Raw genomic sequence first — 18,805 nt, 5'->3', positions numbered from 1 at the left:
ATTGCTAATAAAAACTTGCATAGGCTATTGTCCTGAAATTATGAGCGCTGTGGATTATGTCAATGGATCCCTTTTATCATTTGACACTGATAGAAAGCTTTTCTGTCTCCAGAATTCATCCATCCTACAGCAAAGCACCTCTTCTTAAAGTCCGACGGCCTGTAATGTAACATTTTTAGTTTGTGCTCAGTTGGTTCAAGGGGGTGCCCTTTTGCAGGAAGATCTTTATCTTCAGTTCCAATTCAGAATTCCCTTTCTGCATGGATGAAGGCAAGGAACTGCACTGCGGAGATTAATTAAACATATTTTGGGCAGGGTTGGATTAAATCCCTGAAGCACTTGTAAATGGTGCTTTCAAACAAATGCTCTCCTCCTTGACCCTATCTCATGATTGAATGACTTAATAGCTTTTAATATTTCTCCCTGAATATAAGAATAGTCTTTTTTCATCTTTTCCAAGGATTAGGCAGCGAGCATGATTTAAGTATCTGATGCATGTATTTTAGGTGAAAGTGGCTGTCACAAAGACTTTTAAGATAGAGCATTAATTACAATTCCTTGTAAAGGGTATTACCAGTAGCAATTTAAAGAAACAAAAAACTGCCAATCCCTTCCATTTTAGTTTTATGTGAAAGCTATTTGGCTGTCGAGTCTCAGTTTTTAGCAATGCCAAGATAAGGTTCATTTTAAATTAGTGCCAACAATTTGGTAACGCTGGTATGTGTGGTATGTGTTCATATCTGTCCTTGCTTCCATGTCTGTCCTTCTTGATTAACACACATGCACACATCTTGTTTTACCAATATCTTTTCAGAGAGAAAAAAGACATTAGTCCAATGAATTTATATGGACATCTGATATGTCAAATGGGCTTCTATTGCTATAAAACTGACTCCCTGCCAATAATGTTACATCTTTTCATGAGACATATTCAGGCACATGTGTTCCCTCCACACAGCTTCCCAGGGTTAGTAGATGTATCTATCACTATAGGGCCAGTGAATCAATTTTAGTTTAAAGACTGGACCCTATTCCCAGCAAATGTTTCGTACTGGGACCAGCTGTGGGAGAAGCAGCTGCAAAACCATGAGTTGGTGAGTGCTGCCCATTTCCTTCATAATGCAACTGCTTCTTTCTATAAGACATCTAGTGATAACCAGTAGAAAGAGTAAATTCATGAAAAAGGACTCAATGCTGATGGCTTCAGAGTAAGTTCTGACCTACTGTTCTAAATACCTACATTGTGGAACCTGGTTTTATGAAATTATCTAGTATTCAACAGCAGCTCTGATTGTCAGCTCCAATACACTGAACAGCTTTCTATTTATTTTGTTTGTGAAGCTAGAATGTAAATGAGACAGCAGATGTCCTAATTCTAATAATTTCCCCCTTGCTTTTCCTCTCTATTAGTCCAATTACAGAGGGCATGAAAATCATACATTTTTCAGCATTTTTGTAGTATCACACACCTTTTCCATTGACACCATTGTTTAAATGTGCCAGTATCATTTTCTGAACAAAGAACTGTCCTACTAAGAATCATAAACTTCTCCTCTGGACCTGAACAAATATCAGTTGCCTTTAATGGAATTCTTTCTTCCCAGAACAGTAACTCTTCCTAATTTACTGTTCAATCTGTTGGAAAAAAAAACTTGTCTGACCTAATTCTTTTGCAATTTTCTGTACTCTAGGGGATACTAAATGAGGCTCCTGTACTTATTTAGTGCTACATCCTTTGTTGTTTCAGAAAATTTAGAATTCTCTATCTACCTCCTGTATCCCATTGAAGTTAGGAGAAATTATCTGGAGAAAAGTAATGCTTTAAATAAAAAGATAACTTAATATATGCAGCCGCCTCAGCATTAGCATGTAACTAAGCTTTGAATATAATTATTTCAAATAACTATATATTTCTGATGTGCTCGTTAATACATTTAGCAGAATTAAGTGGTAAAACTTTTCCAAGACTTATTCTATCCGGCTGTTGAAGCGGGGGGATTGCATGTTTGAAAACGCTACGGAGAAGTGATGGGAGAGATAAAATTAAAGTTGTCTTATTCCATTTCCATGAATCTGGCATCTAATTTACATGCATTATACAAGATGCGTGTGAGAGAGTGTGTGTTTGTAGTTGTGTATGTGTAAATGCAATTGTTTATATGGATTGTTGCAATTTTCCAACGCTTCATATTTTGAAGTGTATAAGTAATCTATATAGCAAAACCCAATAGCAAAGATATTTGGCTGGCATTTACCTTAGGCCTTTCTGATAGGCTTGTGCATTTTGGCTGAACCTCAATCCATTTCTGCTGACTGAGTTCCGGGAGTCCTGCACATCCGTTTTTGAGTGGGTTGCCGAATAGCCATTTTTGGTCCGCAGCCGAAAAAGTCTGCTAGATCCAGACCATTGGCATCAATGAGGACGGGGGCTTCCTGAGCTCCCTTTCCTGTCATTTTCAGAGCTGGCGGGATGAAAATGACCACACTTGCAGGATACATATACTACTGTTAGTCTACCAAGTTTCATAATGTGTGGGTCATCCCCTGATTTTTCAAGCCAAAAAATAAAGCTGAGAACGAGCAGCAAGGCAACCACACTAAAACACCTCCCTAGAGCCAGGACACAACTGAGAGCGATGGAGGCACTCATCCCATTAAATTAGACTCAGCTTGTGTAAGACAAGTCACAGTGTTCTTCTATTATGATTGGCCCAACAGGCAGGGCAGAGCAACACGCGGCAGCCTCTCCACATGCTGCGTGATGCCAAATAGGGGAAGAGGAACTGTGACTGGATGCAATGTGGTCCGTTATGGATGAAAAAAATTTGGCAGCTGAGCCCTTGCTGTTATGGCCAACTGGACAACGAATCTGTGCACAAGCCTACATTCTGATACATCTCATTTCATTTGATCTGTTTGAAGGTGTCTAAACTTTTAATATTTTTATTTTATGTTGAAGGAAACAAAAAACTCAGATTTAATATGGTAAATCTTGGTAGTCTTGGAATTTCTCTGCAAATCAGTTGGCATGAAAAGTCTCAAACTGTAGAGTTTAAACCAAAGGTCAATAAGTGACTTCTAGCAGACTTTTTAAAAATTGTTTTATATGTGTAACTGATGTCTGTGAAGGTGTTTTACCTGCAGGTCGGTTGAAGGGCATTGTTTTGTATTCATTGTTATGTGCTTTCTGTTTGACTCTGACTTACTCAGTGCACATAATTAAGTGTTAGCATGTGGCATACAAAATGTCAAACCAAATCAATGAATTATTGTATGCATTTGAGTCCTGAACTATCTTACAGAAGGTATTTCAGTCTTTGGTTAATTTATTGCCCGCTGGCTTTGCAGTACAATTCCTAAATAGAGTTTGAAGGCATGTACCTTCTCCACCTCTTCCCTCCATTTCCTGCAAAACTTAAAAGGTTTGCTTAGTAGGCAATTTTTTATACTGGGCCTGCCAAATACTCTATTAACATTATTAACATTAATTCTTACCTCCTTGTATGGTGATTAAAAGGTATGGAAGCAATAGCATAGAGGTGGGTTAATTTACTGGTATGTGACTAGAGTACCAATAAATTGCTATTATAGGCAATGATGTAACATATAGTTACAGAGAGAGGGAGATGGACATGGATATGGATGTCCACTATTCTGAATCAATTGGGGTGCTTTACTTCTTTGAAATGAAGTCAAACCGAAATGAAGTCAAGCTCAATCATTCTGTTTATTGTTTTATTCTCTTGTTGAGTTCGAATACCAGTTACTCTATTTCACCACGTAATAGTCATGACCCCCTTTCCCCCCTCCCCAAATTCATATTGCTTTCATCACATAATAGTCACAGTTGTGATTCATCTCCCCAAAGTATTGCTGTCAGACAACTTGCATGCAATGTAGCCAGCAGAGGAAGGCAGCCTCCCCACTGTAAACAATCTAGCCAGGTTTTCCTCTACCTGTGTCTTGCTGTACTATAGAAATAACAGCTTTGCCCGCCCCTCTTCAGCTACAGCACTAAAGATGTCAAGAAGCTGTCATATAGGTCTGAAATTGACACCTTAATCTAATTTTCTTTTCTAAATACATATTTTGTGTCCTTTATTATTTAGGCTTCAGGCTCGAATTGCTCACAGAATTCAGGAATTAGAAAATTTGCCTGGTTCTCTGCCTCCAGATCTGCGAACTAAAGCCACAGTGGAGCTGAAGGCACTTAGGCTACTGAATTTCCAGCGCCAGGTAATGCATACTCTGCTGAACAAAAATTATTAAATTCTGTTTACAGAAGGTGATTTCTGAATCCTGTCAAGTGAAGGTGGTACAAGACTAGAGGTCTGGGACATCTAAATTTTCGATTTCAGAGAGGAACAACTGGGCCTCTGCTACCAGATATGAGATGGACTTTCTGAATGCATCACCCCCTATGAACCAGTTAGGACATTAAGATCGTCCGGGGAGGCCCTGCTCTCGATCCCGCCAGCCTCACAAGCGCGGCTGGCGGGGACGAGAGACAGGGCCTTCTCAGTGGTGGCCCCTCGGCTGTGGAATGCCCTTCCCGCAGACATTAGATCGGCCCCCTCCCTGCTGGCGTTCAGGAGAAGAGTGAAGACCTGGCTCTTTGAACAGGCGTTTAATTAAGCAGTGCAATTAATTGATTGATCATGGAACATGGAATAATGGACAAGGAGATCGGATTATGACTTTGCTGATGAGACGTGATGGATTAGTTATAAGGATGTATCGATGTTATATTGATGTATTGATGTATTGTTATATTGATGTAGTTGCCTTGGTTACTGTTTTAAATGCTAATGTTGTGCACTTTGTATACTGACTTGGTTGTAAACCGCTCTGAGTCGCCTACGGGCTGAGAGAGAGCGGTATACAAATGAAGTAAATAATAAATAAATAAATAAATAAATAAAGTATGGTTGGATTTGTGGGAGAATAGCTAGTTGAGAATAGTGGGAGGGTGCGAATTGGGCAGCGGTTGGCATATGAAAGCAGTCAGCATATGAAAGCAGTATATGTGAGCAGGAGGACCACATCATCCCTGTTCTTTCACAGAAAGTGTTACAGAAGAGGGAGTACTTCAGGCTGAAAGCTTGGTTATGCCTTTATTTATTTATTTATTTCAAAGATTTCTATACCGAGCTTCTCGACCTCATTGAAGGACTCAGCCCGGTTTCCAACCATAAAAACATATACACTCGTTAAAATATCATCTATCACAATTACAAAAACAGCTTTAAAATAACACTATGTATAAAACTACAGTTTTATACATAGTGCATGTCCAACTCCCAAAACACTGGGGAGAATTTCAGTGACTGCCTTCTTTCTATCTCTTCAGCTACTAAAGTGGAAGTATAAAGAGGAATACTTGTTGAGCTGTATGTATCTGAGCTGTGTTCACACTAAGCAAGAATGTTTGTGATAGTTGGGAAAATAGTGCGAATTGTTCCAGCAGAGTAGCTCGAATTTTGTCACCTGTGTGGGAGAGACTTCTTGCTGCTATTGTGGACTGAGGAAAAGAGATCAGAGCACTGCTGTTTAAATAAGACAACTACTGTAGTTTATGGAGTATAAGATGACTTTTTAACCCTGGAAAATCCTCTCAGGAGTCGGGGGTTGTCTTATACACTGGGTTTAAAGCTGTGCTGCTTCGATCTTCCTTCTCCCCCTCCCTTCGTGGGGCGGGAGGAGAAGGAGACAGAAAAGGTGGCTTCTTCTCCTTATCTCAATTGCCCAGTAGCTCCCAGCCTTGTGTCGCCTCCTTCTCCTCCGCCACCGCACTGTCAGCCGAGGCGGGCATGGAGTGGAGGAGCCCCTCGGGGAGGCTGAAGTCGGGCAGTGGGAGCCTGGGGAGCCAAGCGGAGTGAGAGGGGCACAGCAGCTGCTTTGGGCGCCCTGCTCCAGTGGGAGGGCAGCTACCAACCACCTTCACCCTTGGCATCCCCAAGCAATGCAGCCTGAAGAGAAGGAGAAGGAGGGAGGGAGGGTGTGGGATGGAGGAGCGGCAGGCTGCATTGCCATGGAGACCAGCCGGGGGGGGGGGGGCTGTTGGGCTATCCTCACCTCCGCTGGCCTAGTGTTGGCTCTGCCTTGCCATGAGCATCCCACAGAAGACAGCCCTCAAGTCCTGAGCAAAGAAAGTTTTGTGGAAAGGACGTTGGAAGAGGGATAGTCTTATACGGCGAGTATCCCAAACTCTGTATTTTAAATGGAAAAGTTGGGGATCGTCTTATACGCCCAATCGTCTTATATGCCAGAAAATATGGTAGTTTTCTCTATGATAAAGTGGATGCTGTGAAACATGGGAAACAGAGCAGTCATACGTTATAGCAAGTGTAATTCCTTCCCTTCCTTAACTGCATAAGATGGAAGGGGAAGTCTTGGTGGATCTTGATATATTTAGTCCCAAAGAAAACCTCTTATTAGGGATAAAATCATTATCAATATGTTTACATTCTGTGAGTGCTATTCAAGAGATACTGGCTTTTTTTTTACAAATTGCTACCTTCTTGTGCATTATTATCAATATGTTTACATTCTGTGAATGTTATTCAAGAGATACTGGCTTTTTTACAAATTGCTACCTTCTTGTGCATCATGTCCTTTTCTTTTCTTGTCACTCATTCACAAAATTCTTACCTGTTACCTTTATTTTGTATTGGAAAGGCCAAGAGCTCGAACACTGTTTCCATCTTAAATATCTTCGTGTCACCTTAGATCAGATACTAACATTTAGGAAACACTGCATCAATACCAAGCACAAAGTAGCTGCACTCAGTAAACCCAAAATCAGCCCTGGCCTTGTCTTACTTGACTGCTGATTCACATGAAACAGGTGAACATAGCACTGAATGAAACATACAGAATAATCACAGGATGTCTCAGACTTACACCTGTTGATAGAGTCTACAAGCTAGCTGGTATTGCTCCCCTAATGTGAGAGAAATAAGGTTGAACACTGTGAAAGCCATCCACTGCATGGCTATCAGCCTCCTCCAGGTAGACTCAAATCAAGGAAAAGCTTCATGAGAACCACCACTCCTCTTGGTGTTCCCTCAGCAACAGCAAGAGCATCCCTCTGGGCAGCTAAACCAGGAAATCCCAAATGAATTTTATCCAAATGCCTGCTTTACTTTAAATTGATGAAATTTTGCTGTTTTTGATATTAAAATTATATTTGTTAATCTTATCTGCAAAATGGTATTCTAGGCTCCAGAATGGAATGGATTGGAAACAGCTTTGTGATAAATGAAATCTATTCTTATCAATTAAATTCTGGTGACAATTTCATTCCAAAACATGTTTCATCTGGTTTACAGTTAAGACAAGAGGTGGTGGCCTGCATGCGTCGTGACACAACTTTGGAGACTGCTCTGAACTCTAAGGCTTATAAACGCAGCAAGCGCCAGACATTGAGGGAAGCTCGAATGACAGAAAAACTTGAGAAACAACAAAAGATAGAACAAGAGAGAAAACGTAGACAGAAACACCAGGTATATTCATTTTCAATTGCCCTGTTTATCTATTGCATTTTGTGTTTTTAAACTGCCAGGATGTATTCGAGTGGTCTGCTGAGAAACCAGCAGTTGCTGTCATGAAGGCTACTTACCATGTCATGGTTGATTAGCCTGAAACATCATTGATATATCTGTTTTCTTGCATAGTGATGGGGGATCCAGGAAGAAAGAGAAGAGTTACCTTTATAGTATCTGGAAACATCTTAATATAGCCCATTTTTAGAGATGTATATTCCCATGTATTGATTCTCAGATCTGGATTATTAAGATCTTATATTATTAAGATGTTTGTTTTAAGGCATTTAGTAGTTGCCTATATGTAAGCCGCCTTGAGTCAGAGTTGAGAAAGACAGGATATATAGTAAGTAAGTAAGTAAGTAAGTAAGTAAATAAATAAATAAATATTTCTTCTCTTTTTAGAAAGCATTATTGGAGATTGAGATCTTCTTGAAACATTAAAATGGAAAGAGGATGCTTAAAAATGGCAATTATTGTTACTTAAGCTACCTTATAGGCCACTTCATCTGATGTATAGTAAGAAGAGTCGTATCAGTTTTGAGAAATATGAAAAGCACAGTCTGCAGTCCTAGCCAGTAATAGGATGGAAACAGTAATTTGCCAACTTTTGGAGGGCCCAAGGTTCCCCACCCTGGTCTAAAGTCAGGCCTAAACAGTTGGAATTCATAGGAACAGAGAGAAACCTGAAAAGTCACCCTAGGCAAATATACTTTAACTGACCTTAAATCAGCACCAGCCTCGAGCACAAATGCTCTGGACTGTTCCTCAAAGGCAGCTGCTTGCTTTGTCCCCATCCTGTGATAGTCAAGACTCCTTTGGCCTTGCTGGAACATCACCTTACCATTCCTGTCGCGATTGCCCCTTCAAGATGTAGATACCAACAGGAGCACCTGGCTGTTGTGGGCACCCCATGTTGACTAGGGAGAAGGGATTGTAGAGATGTCCTATATGAATAGCAGACTGCTCCACATCCAACCCAATTCTGCTCAATAATGTGTGGAAGCTGCATGATGCTCTGGAGTTTTGGCCAAATCCCTTGACCCTCTTTAATGTGAGGATGAACTGAGTTTATCTGGTTTCCTATGCAACAAGGACCAGAAGTTCCAGAGCCAGGAGTGACTACACAGTGCCCATGTAAACAAACCCTAAGTCTATGTAGACAAGCCCTAGGATAAGCTCTATAGATGTTAACTACCTCATCCTTGAGTCAGTAGTTACTTTTCACTTGTGAATCTTTATTCTTACCCAATGAAAGTTAATATATTTACATCTTTTACACTGAGTGAGCAGGAAATCATGTTCTTTTTCTTTGTGACTATACTAGATTCCTGAAAACCCTCTCTCCCAACTGATGATTACTTTCTTTTACAGGAATATCTCAACAGCATCTTACAACATGCTAAAGATTTTAAAGAGTACCATCGATCAGTCACTGGGAAAATTCAGAAACTTTCTAAAGCTGTGGCTACTTGGCATGCTAACACTGAGCGTGAACAGAAGAAAGAAACAGAAAGGATTGAAAAAGAGCGAATGAGAAGATTGATGGTAAGGGTCACATTCACTAAGAGACCAGTCACTGGGATTGTTGTTAAGATGGCACATTAACAAGAAACCAACACTGAGGCTTTCAAAATAAATATACTTTGACATCATGAGCAGATGAATAACTTGAAAAACATTATCTGTTTTATCACCTTTATGAATTTATATCATACTTTTCACTATTAAATGTTGTCAGAGTGGTTTACAGAAATCAAGTTGTGCACAGAAATAACATAAGCATAAAAGTGTCACTTAATATATTTCCATCACAAGTTAAGAAGAAAACACCTGGGTTTTTGCCCCCTGCTACCTGAAATAGATTAAAATAGGGTTGCAAGCAAGCATTGTTATGGAGCCCATTTCATATATAAATTCACTAAATTTGAACTGGCTTTCCCTCACTACTCATTTGATTATTCTGGGAACAATTACATGGGAAACTTAACATGAAGAGGCCCATCCATGGTGCCTGCTCTTTCTGTCTCTTTAAAAAAATCATTATGGGTTTTTGCCCCCTGCTACCTGAAATATATTAAAATAGGGTTGCAAGCAAGCATTGTTATGGAGCCCATTTCATATATAAATTCACTAAATTTGAACTGGCTTTCCCTCACTACTCATTTGATTATTCTGGGAACAATTACATGGGAAATTTAACATGAAGAGGCCCATCCATGGTGCCTGCTCTTTCTGTCTCTTTAAAAAAATCATTATGCTATTAACAGTTCTATATAATGGAATAATGTAACTTTTTAATAGAACAAACAAGAAACTCACTAACATTGCATATTATTTCCCTCACAAGTTTTTTTTAAGTTTATTTGAAATCTTTGGTTCATTAGTTCACAGCATGAGAAAATAACAATAATGTTATTATTCATCTAAAATATTTCTCCATAGATCCAGATATGATCACAGAGGAGGTAGAAACTCCCCACTATCATTGATGAAATTAAAGGAAACCATATTGGGGAAAAATATTTCTTCTGACAGGCTATTTCTATCATCTTGTACAAAAGATGTGAACTTTTTCATAAGCGCCAGAAATATTTTTGTATCAGACTTCAATTGAGAAGTGGTCTCGTTTTTTTCCCATTTCTGAACTATTATCTATCTTAAAGGAAAACAAAACAAAAGTCCAGCTCTTTCTATGTCCTCATTCATATTACAGTTTTTTTTTTACACAGTTGCTACTTTATAGGATGTAAAACTTCCTTGTGTATCTTAAATGTGGTGGAAAATATGTTAATTGAATAATTTTAAACAGGATTAATTATTCCGCTTTCACTTTACCTTGTGGTTTGAAACATTGTAATTGTTCAGCCTCCCTTTTCATAGTCTGACCCATTACTCATAACTTCTGAGTAATCCCAACTGCTGTATCATATCGTTATTCATTTTCAAACCTTTATAATATTTCAGTGTAAAGCTGTTACCATAGCTTTATGCCTTTCTTTCAAACAATTGTTAGTATTCACAACATGGATATCATATTCCCAGGCTGGTTGAAAGACCTATCCACAGAAAAACAAGGTGAAAAGGCTGTAAATGATTCAGAGTAGGTTAAGCTGGCCACAGAAAAGTAAGTCACTGAACTGGATTCAGAAATGCATTTTACAAAGATTTTGATTTCTTCAAGTGAGAGTGAGTCGCCATTAGGCTGAGAATTGCGGTATATAAGCGAAGTAATAAATAAATAAATAATAAATAAATAAATAAATAAATAACGACATGTTCAGAATCTTTTCCAGAGTTAGATATTATCCAAAAGAATGAAGGAAATAAAATTTTGAAAATTAAGGAGAAAATAAAGTCATGCTTGACTGCAGTCATGTTTTTGGTCACTAGAGTTACCTACGCTTTACCTAAATCAGATTCATTCTCTTGAAACGTGGTGGCATATTCTGGGTGTGTGTTTACATATAGAGTAGGGCCATTAGTTGAACTGAAGTATTATTTATTTATTATTTATTTACTGTATTTGTATACCGCTTTTCTCAGCCAATTGGCAACTCAAAGCTGTTTCCAACAAATCAGTATACATAAAACATAATAGATAAAAAAACATTAAACAGTATAAGAACATCACAAAAACAATAAAAGCAACATCATCAGCATCTCATTATTCTCAAGCATTGTCCAATTCCATTGTCAGGTCATTCGATTTCCTATATTAGCTACTCTGTATTTGTAAACACTTGCTCGAATAGCCACGTTTTAACTTGCCTCCAAAACGTCAAGAGGGAGGGAGCAGATCTGATTTCCCTAGGGAGGGCATTCCATAGCCGAGGGGCCACCACTGAGAAGGCCCTGTCTCTTGTCCCTGCCAAACGTGCTTGTGACGAAGGCGGGACTGAGAGCAGGGCCTCCCCAGATGATCTTAAAGTCCTCAGTGGTTCGTAAGGGGAGATATGTTCAGACAGGTAAGTTGGGCCAGAACCGTTTAGTATTAGGACATGGAGTTATTGGGTATCAAAACAAATGTTATTTCGATGGATAGAGATCTGTATATATGATTATGTGAAAATGCCTCAGCAAAATTTTACTTGTTCAACAAGATCTCTGGTGATGACAACAGGGTTTGGAGCAATATCATCGTCAGAGATCTACAAAGCTGTTGGATGGAAGGAACCATCTGCTTTCACTTGGACAACAAAACAAGTTTAAGACTAGCCAGGCAGTTCTTAGTAGATATGCTCTTCAAGCAGTATTGCAAGAAGGTAACAGCCCTTTCCACCCTTGAGATGTGGATTGCTCCTTCAGTCAACCTTGAGAATAAAGGGTTGACACTTACTATGAATGGGTAATCTAGGAAGGTTGAAGGAGCGTTCCACCTTTACCTGCAGGCAACAAAAAACAAAACCCTATCCTTCTTTTCTACTTTGTACTTTCTTGATGGGCAAAGCTATTTAAGAAAGGGCAGAGATTAAACAGACTTCATAGAATTGGAATTTTGACTCTCCTGTCTTGATCACTGGCATGAACAAATAATCCACTTGTGTGGTTTGCTACTTCAGCCTTCCCAGATTAAGCATTCACATTAAGTGTCAACTTCCCACTTGCCTAACATTTCAATTATGGTATATTTAAGCGATGGTAACACTTGCACCTTTATCATGCTAACTATTCTTTGAGAATGATTTAAATGTCAAAGTGTCAGAATCTCACCCAACGTTAGGCTTTTTGGAGTCTTTCTTTTAATTACTTTAATGGGAAACATTTAAACAGGTGTTTAACCCTTTCATTAGAATAATTTGGATGCAGAAATACTTACATTGGATGCCCACATTTTCTGGCAGCTCAGTAGAAGCCCTCACTGTGAAACAGTCTAGTTGTGAAATTCTTAATAAAATGTTTAACATCATTTTTCTTCGTCTTAGCTTTAATATTACTCTGAACTTTTCTTGATTCCCTCTTGGATATGAGCAACATTTTTGGAGCAACATCCAAGAATTTCCCCTTTTTCCCCTCTTTCCCACATGAAAAAGACATTCCATTAAAAACATTTAAAAAAAACATTGGTTTTAAAATGTATTATTTTAATCATTTCTTGACAATAATGTCAATAGTCTGATTTACTTTAAAGATTTCTGTTATTTTAGTATGGGTTTTTTGCCATATTAATTTTTACTAATTGGATCCATGTATTCCAGTTTTGTAACTTTAATTGATTTTTAAAATAATTCTAAATAAAGTCTTACCAGCATGTAACTAATGATAAGCAAAACAGTTTTACAGCTTTCAATAAAACAATTAAGATCAACAAATTCATTTTGAATATTAAATTATTAGCATTGAAACAAAGTTTCAAAACTCCAAGTTACTTTAATCATCTTGTCCCATAATCATTTTGATCCTTATCATGTGATGTGTGTGATTGAAATGATAGCTGAGTGGCAAATTAGTATAGTTAATTCCCTCTGCTCCAGATTTAGAATGATACTCGGATCCATAGAATTGATTGCCTCCTATTTCCTCTGTGGTTAAGCCAGTGTGAGTAATATAGGCAGGTCAAGGGTCCATTTTTTCTGTCCATGGGGTACTCTGTGGGCATGCACAAGACCAAAAGTACCAAAATGCAAAAAACAAACAAACAAACAAACAAACAAACTGGAAATTCTTGGAACTCCAATTTTGGTTTTGCAAACCAGGTAGGTTTTGATGTTAAATGGGATAGTTGTTTTAAAAGTTCTTTACTGTTCCTACTACACGTGTCTATAATTCACCCCTTTAATATCTGGAAGAAGAACAGCATGGGGAAGTGGAGGGATTGAGGGCCACCTCGAAGGGACTGCATGTGACTCAAGATTGCACTTTGCCCACTTTGTATCTAGCAGTTCCATCCACATTAAACAAGCCTAGATTTAATAAGAATAACTGCATAGAGGTGCTGTTACATGGATGTTTGTTTCCTTATAATGCTAGGCTGAAGATGAAGAGGGTTACCGTAAACTGATTGATCAGAAGAAAGACAGACGTTTGGCGTACTTGCTACAGCAAACAGATGAATATGTGGCTAACCTAACCAATTTGGTGTGGGAGCACAAGCAAGCACAAGCTGCCAAAGAAAAGAAGAAGAGAAGGAGGAGAAAGAAGGCAAGTATATAATTCAGCTGTTACTAAGAGACGTTTTACGTATCTTCCTCCATCCTTCTCATTCTTTCCCAGGAGGGAAAATAACATTTTCTGTGAAAGTGCTCACTCCAATCTTAAAAAAAGGTTTTATGATCTAATATGGAAGATAAACAGCATTTCATTTTTAATAATGCCAGATCCCCCTCTGAATGTTTTTTTTACCCTGTTAAAAGCTTTTTTGTGTTTCAACTTCATTTCTGTTACTTATTGTATATATTTGCATTAATATCCTGTTATCATAGGCCAGGTTGATCCAGTAGAATTTTCTTTTTTCTCAGTTTAGATTCAGATATAAGTGAGACTTACAAGAGTATATAGGTCAAAAATCAGAAAGTTGAGTCTTGATATGTCTCTAGTCACCACATGTCAGTGTTCTTCTGATAGTGTAGGGGAGGACCAAAGGCAATATGGAAAAGCCAGAATAATCCCAACCATTGCATATATTTTAAAGGAAAGCACAAGGTCAGAACACTATTAACCTTAAACAGAAAACAAAAATTAATATCTGACCCTGGCAACTTCACATTGCTTCATATTCCTGATACTCCTTGGGACTAACTGTTTAGCAGAAGTTTCGTGTTGCTCACTGATAAACAATGTGCCATATAGCGTCCTGGCTCTAGTAAGTTCAACTAGCAAAAGGAAGATGAGGAGAACACAGAATACAAGTATTTGAGTGAGCCCATCCTACAGATTTCCTATATAAAATAAAAATTATGAAATCATTTAGGGGAAAGAGAGTGCCTTCTCTCCTTTTTACTGTATCAGAGTAAAATTTGCAAAAAGCCTTCATGACTACTAATTTTAAATAGTAGCATTTTGAAACCAAACATGTGGTTAGGTAAAACTTCTGAATTGTTGGTATCTACTCACCAGGACTTAAAGACATGGAAACGAAAGATCAATAATCCTCTATAGGAAAAATCTTCACCACTGTGGCAGGCGACTGGCTTTCTCACAGTTTCTTTGCAAAGTTCCTTACAATTTCTTATGAAATGCTCCATCTGATTTGTTTTGCAGTGCTCCTAGTTAAGATCAAACCGTCAGCAACCTTTCAGAGAAAGGGGAAGCTGCTTCTGTAAAGCAACATTTTAAAGAGTCGTTCTACATGCTTTTGGTATTTGAACTTGACACATTGGCACACCTATGCTTTTGTTAGGTGGACATTCTTGAGCAGTTTTAAGGATTGTAAGAGATATCAGAATGATGATGATGATGATGATGATGGTGTTGATGATGAATTTTATTTGTACCCCGCCCCATCTCCCTGAAGGGACTTGGAACGGCTTACATCAAGGGACATCAAAGTACATCAAGATAGAATCTGGTCCCCAAAGGGACTCGGGGCGGCTAAGATGAGGCCAAGCCCAACAGTTACAACAAAGCAAAAAGAATACAATATTCAATAATACAATTTGATCCAATTTGAGTACTAACACACTCCTGTAATAAGCATCTGAGAGTTCACTGTATGTGTGTGTGCTTTTACATATATACATGTGCAGGCTGTACATGCCTCACTTTCCAAGAAACCTTGAAAAGTGAAGTAAAGTAATCAAAATTTGAAGTTAGGAAAACCAAGTGTCAGAGACCATCTTTTTGTCATATCATTAGATGGATATTTAGTGCTACCTGGATTTCAGTGATGTATCTTCCAGTACTGAATTGTGGGAAGGGAGGGAGGACTTCAATATGTCATATGTTTCCAGTTCTGGAGAAAAGAAATTTAAATGGAAATGAAATGTCCTGTGCATTTCCATTTATAGTCTCACTCTTCATTCAAGCATAGATATTTATCTGGCCTTGGCTCATTTCATAAATGTCCTAGTTATGAGTGTGCCCTTAGAAAAGGTACTTTATATTATGTTATCACTGTATGAATGGATTATTATGTGAAATTAGTCCTTTCATTTGGAAGAATCCAACCCATTTGTTGCCAGAAGCCTGTTTTTTTCTTCACCAAACAGGCTTCTATAACATGTACTTAAGATTATTTTAAACCAGGCTTTTAAAGTGACAGGTGATCTTTTAAAGCCCTGGAAAAGTAGGATAAAACCCTTTACTTTATTATGGCCAGTGACTTCTGTATGTCGGCAGTGAAGTGCTGGCATCAGATGAGTTTTGCTAACCAATCCAGGGAACAAATATAAACCAACGGCTTTAAAAGTAATTTGAAATTACATTTGATCTTTCTTAATACTTTGTCCTTACAAATACTCTCAATTCATTTAAATTATATTATTATCTTTGTTGAAAATACAATTAAATCCTCAATTTTTATTAGCTACTAGCTTGGGGACCCGGCGTTGCCCGGGTTATTAGAGAAAGTGGGTAATGGTGGTTCTGTATGCCAAGTTTGGTCTTTATTGGTCTTTGGATAACGGCTGCATTATTTTCAGGAAGTGAGTGAAGGTACTTGAAGTCCCATCATCCATGGCCCATCCTCTTACAAACAGCAGCAGGATATAGAGTGGGTCATGGGGGCTCTGTGTGCCAAGTTTGGTCTTTATCAGTCATTAGATGAGGGTGGCAGTAGTGTCAGTAAGCGAGTGAAGGTAGTGCAAGTCCCATCATCCAAAGTCCATCCCCTTTCAAACTGCAGCAGGATGTAGAGTGGATCATGGGGGCTCTGTGTGCCAAGTTTGGTCTTGATTGGTCATTAGAAGAGGGTTGCAGCAATCTTCGGAAGGGAGTGGAGGTACTTGAAGTCCCATCATCCATGGTCTGCCCTCCTCCAAATGTGGTCCTAATCCATCATTGTTGGCAGTTATAATGGTTTTAGGAAGGGAGTGCAGGTATTGCAAGTCCCATCGTCCATGGTGCATTGTCCTCCAAGCCGCACCAGGATGTAGAGTGCGTCATGGAGACTCAGTGTGCCAAGTTTGGTCTTTATCGGTAATTGGATGAGGGTTGCAGTGGTCTCAAGAATTGAGCAAAGGTACTGCAAGTCCCATAATCCATGGTCCATTCTCGACCAAACCACACCAGGACGTAAAGTGGGTCATGAGAGGTCTATGTGCGAAGTTTGGTCCTGATCAGTCATTGGATGAGATTAACAGCGGTCTCAGAATGTGAGTGGTGGTACTGCAAGTCCCATCATCCATGGTTCATCGTCCTCCAAACTGCAGTAGGTTGTAGAGTGGGTGATGGGGGCTCTGTGTGCCAGTTTCGGTCTGTATTGGTAATGTTCTGACCCAGCCCTTTTTTGGCCTTTTCCTTTTCTGTCATCTCGGAATCTTGGATTTGAGGCTGGCCAATCAGAGACCATATGCAAATTTCCTTCTGTCATGTCCCCGTTTTGCCCGGGTTATTAGAGAAAGTGGGTAATCGCGGTTCTGTATGCCAAGTTTGGTCTTTATTGGTCTTTGGATAACGGCTGCATTATTTTCAGGAAGTGAGTGAAGGTACTTGAAGTCCCATCATCCATGGGCCACCCTCCTACAAACAGCAGCAGGATATAGAGTGGGTCATGGGGGCTCTGTGTGCCAAGTTTGGTCTTTATCAGTCATTAGATGAGGGTGGCAGTGGTGTCAGTAAGTGAGTGAAGGTATTGCAAGTCCCATCATCCAAAGTCCATCCCCTTTCAAATTGCAGCAGGATGTAGAGTGGATCATGGGGGCTCTGTGTGCCAAGTGTGGTCTTGATTGGTCATTAGAAGAGGGTTGCAGCAATCTTTGGAAGGGAGTGGAGGTACTTGAAGTCCCATCATCCATGGTCTGTCCTCCTCCAAACTGCACCAGGATGTAGAGTGGGTCATTGGAGATCCATGTGGCAAGTTTAGTCTTGATTAGTCATTGGCGAGGGTCTCAGTGGTCTCAGGAAGTGAGCAAAGGTACTGCAAGTCCCATCATCCATCTCCAAAGTTTTCCAAATAACACCAGGACGTAAAGTGAGTCATGAGAGATCTATGTGCCAAGTTTGGTGTTGATCCGTCATTGGATGAGGTTTGCAGAGGTCTCAGAATGTGAGTGAAGGTACTGGAAGTTCCATCATCCATGGTCCACCCTTCTCCAAAACTGCAGCAGGATGTAGAGTGGGTCATGGGGGCTCTGTGTGCCAACTTTGGTCTTGATTGGTCATTAGATGAGTTTTGCAGCAGTCTTGGGTAGTGGAGGTACTTGAAGTCCCATCATCCATGGTCTGTCGTCCTCCAAACTGCTCCAGGATGTAGAGTGGGTCATTGAAGCTCCATGTGCCAAGTTTAGTCTTGATGAGTCATTGGCGTGGGTCTCAGTGGTCTCAGGAAGTGAGTGAAGTGACTGCAAGTCCCATCATCCATTGTCAAATTCTTCCAAACCGCACCAGGATGTAGAGTGAGTTATGCGGGCTCTCTGTGTAAATTGTGGTCCTGATCCATCATTGTTGGCAGTTATAATGGTCTTAGGAAGGGAGTGCAGGTATTGCAAGTCCCATCGTCCATGGTGCATCCTCCTTCAAACTGCACCTGGATGTAGAGTGCGTCATGGAGACTCAGTGTGCCAAGTTTGGTATTTTTTGGTAATTGGATGAGGGTTGCAGTGGTCTGAAGAATGAGCAATGGTACTGCAAGTCCCATAATCCACGGTCCATCCCCAGCCAAACCACACCAGGACGTAAAGTGGGTCATGAGAGGTCTCTGTGTGAAGTTTGGTCCTGATCAGTCATTGGATAAGGTTAACAGCGGTCTCAGAATGTGAGTGGTGGTACTGCAAGTCCCATCATCCATGGTTCATAGTCCTCCAAACTGCAGTAGGATGTAGAGTGGGTGATGGGGGCTCTGCCAAGTCTGCTCTGTATGGGTAGTGTTGTGACCCAGCCCCCGGCCTTTCCTTTCCTCTCTTTCTCATCTCGGAATGTTGGATTTGAGGCTGGCCAATCAGAGACCATATGCAAATTTCCTTCTGTCATGCCCCGTTTCTGTCATGAACCCTCTTCTCCACCAGGGGCTCCTATTGAAGCTGCCCAATCAGAGACCATATGCAAATAGCACCACAGCGGCAGCCAATCAGAACGCTGCCACATACACTTCCGCCCTCCACACTTCCTCTGTCCTTCCCATACAAACACTCTTCTTTATTATATACTAGCTTGGGGACCCGGCG

General features: G+C 39.8%; 1 protein-coding gene across 3 annotated transcripts in view; it reads left to right on the top strand.

Moving 5' to 3' along the window:
* The window catches only part of SMARCA2 (SWI/SNF related, matrix associated, actin dependent regulator of chromatin, subfamily a, member 2), a 126,315-nt gene that overhangs the window by 45,744 nt on the left and 61,766 nt on the right, over window positions 1-18,805 (top strand). For all 3 annotated transcript variants that reach the window (XM_060762260.2, XM_067464420.1, XM_060762261.2), the window contains exons 7-10: window positions 4,110-4,236; window positions 7,332-7,505; window positions 8,919-9,092; window positions 13,515-13,685. In XM_060762260.2, coding sequence (XP_060618243.2) covers window positions 4,110-4,236; window positions 7,332-7,505; window positions 8,919-9,092; window positions 13,515-13,685 — 646 coding nt within the window. The remainder of the gene's footprint in view (window positions 1-4,109; window positions 4,237-7,331; window positions 7,506-8,918; window positions 9,093-13,514; window positions 13,686-18,805) is intronic.

This window comes from Anolis sagrei, chromosome 2, assembly GCF_037176765.1.
Source record: "Anolis sagrei isolate rAnoSag1 chromosome 2, rAnoSag1.mat, whole genome shotgun sequence".
Lineage (NCBI taxonomy): Eukaryota > Metazoa > Chordata > Lepidosauria > Squamata > Dactyloidae > Anolis > Anolis sagrei.
This window is presented reverse-complemented; position numbering and strand designations above follow the sequence as displayed.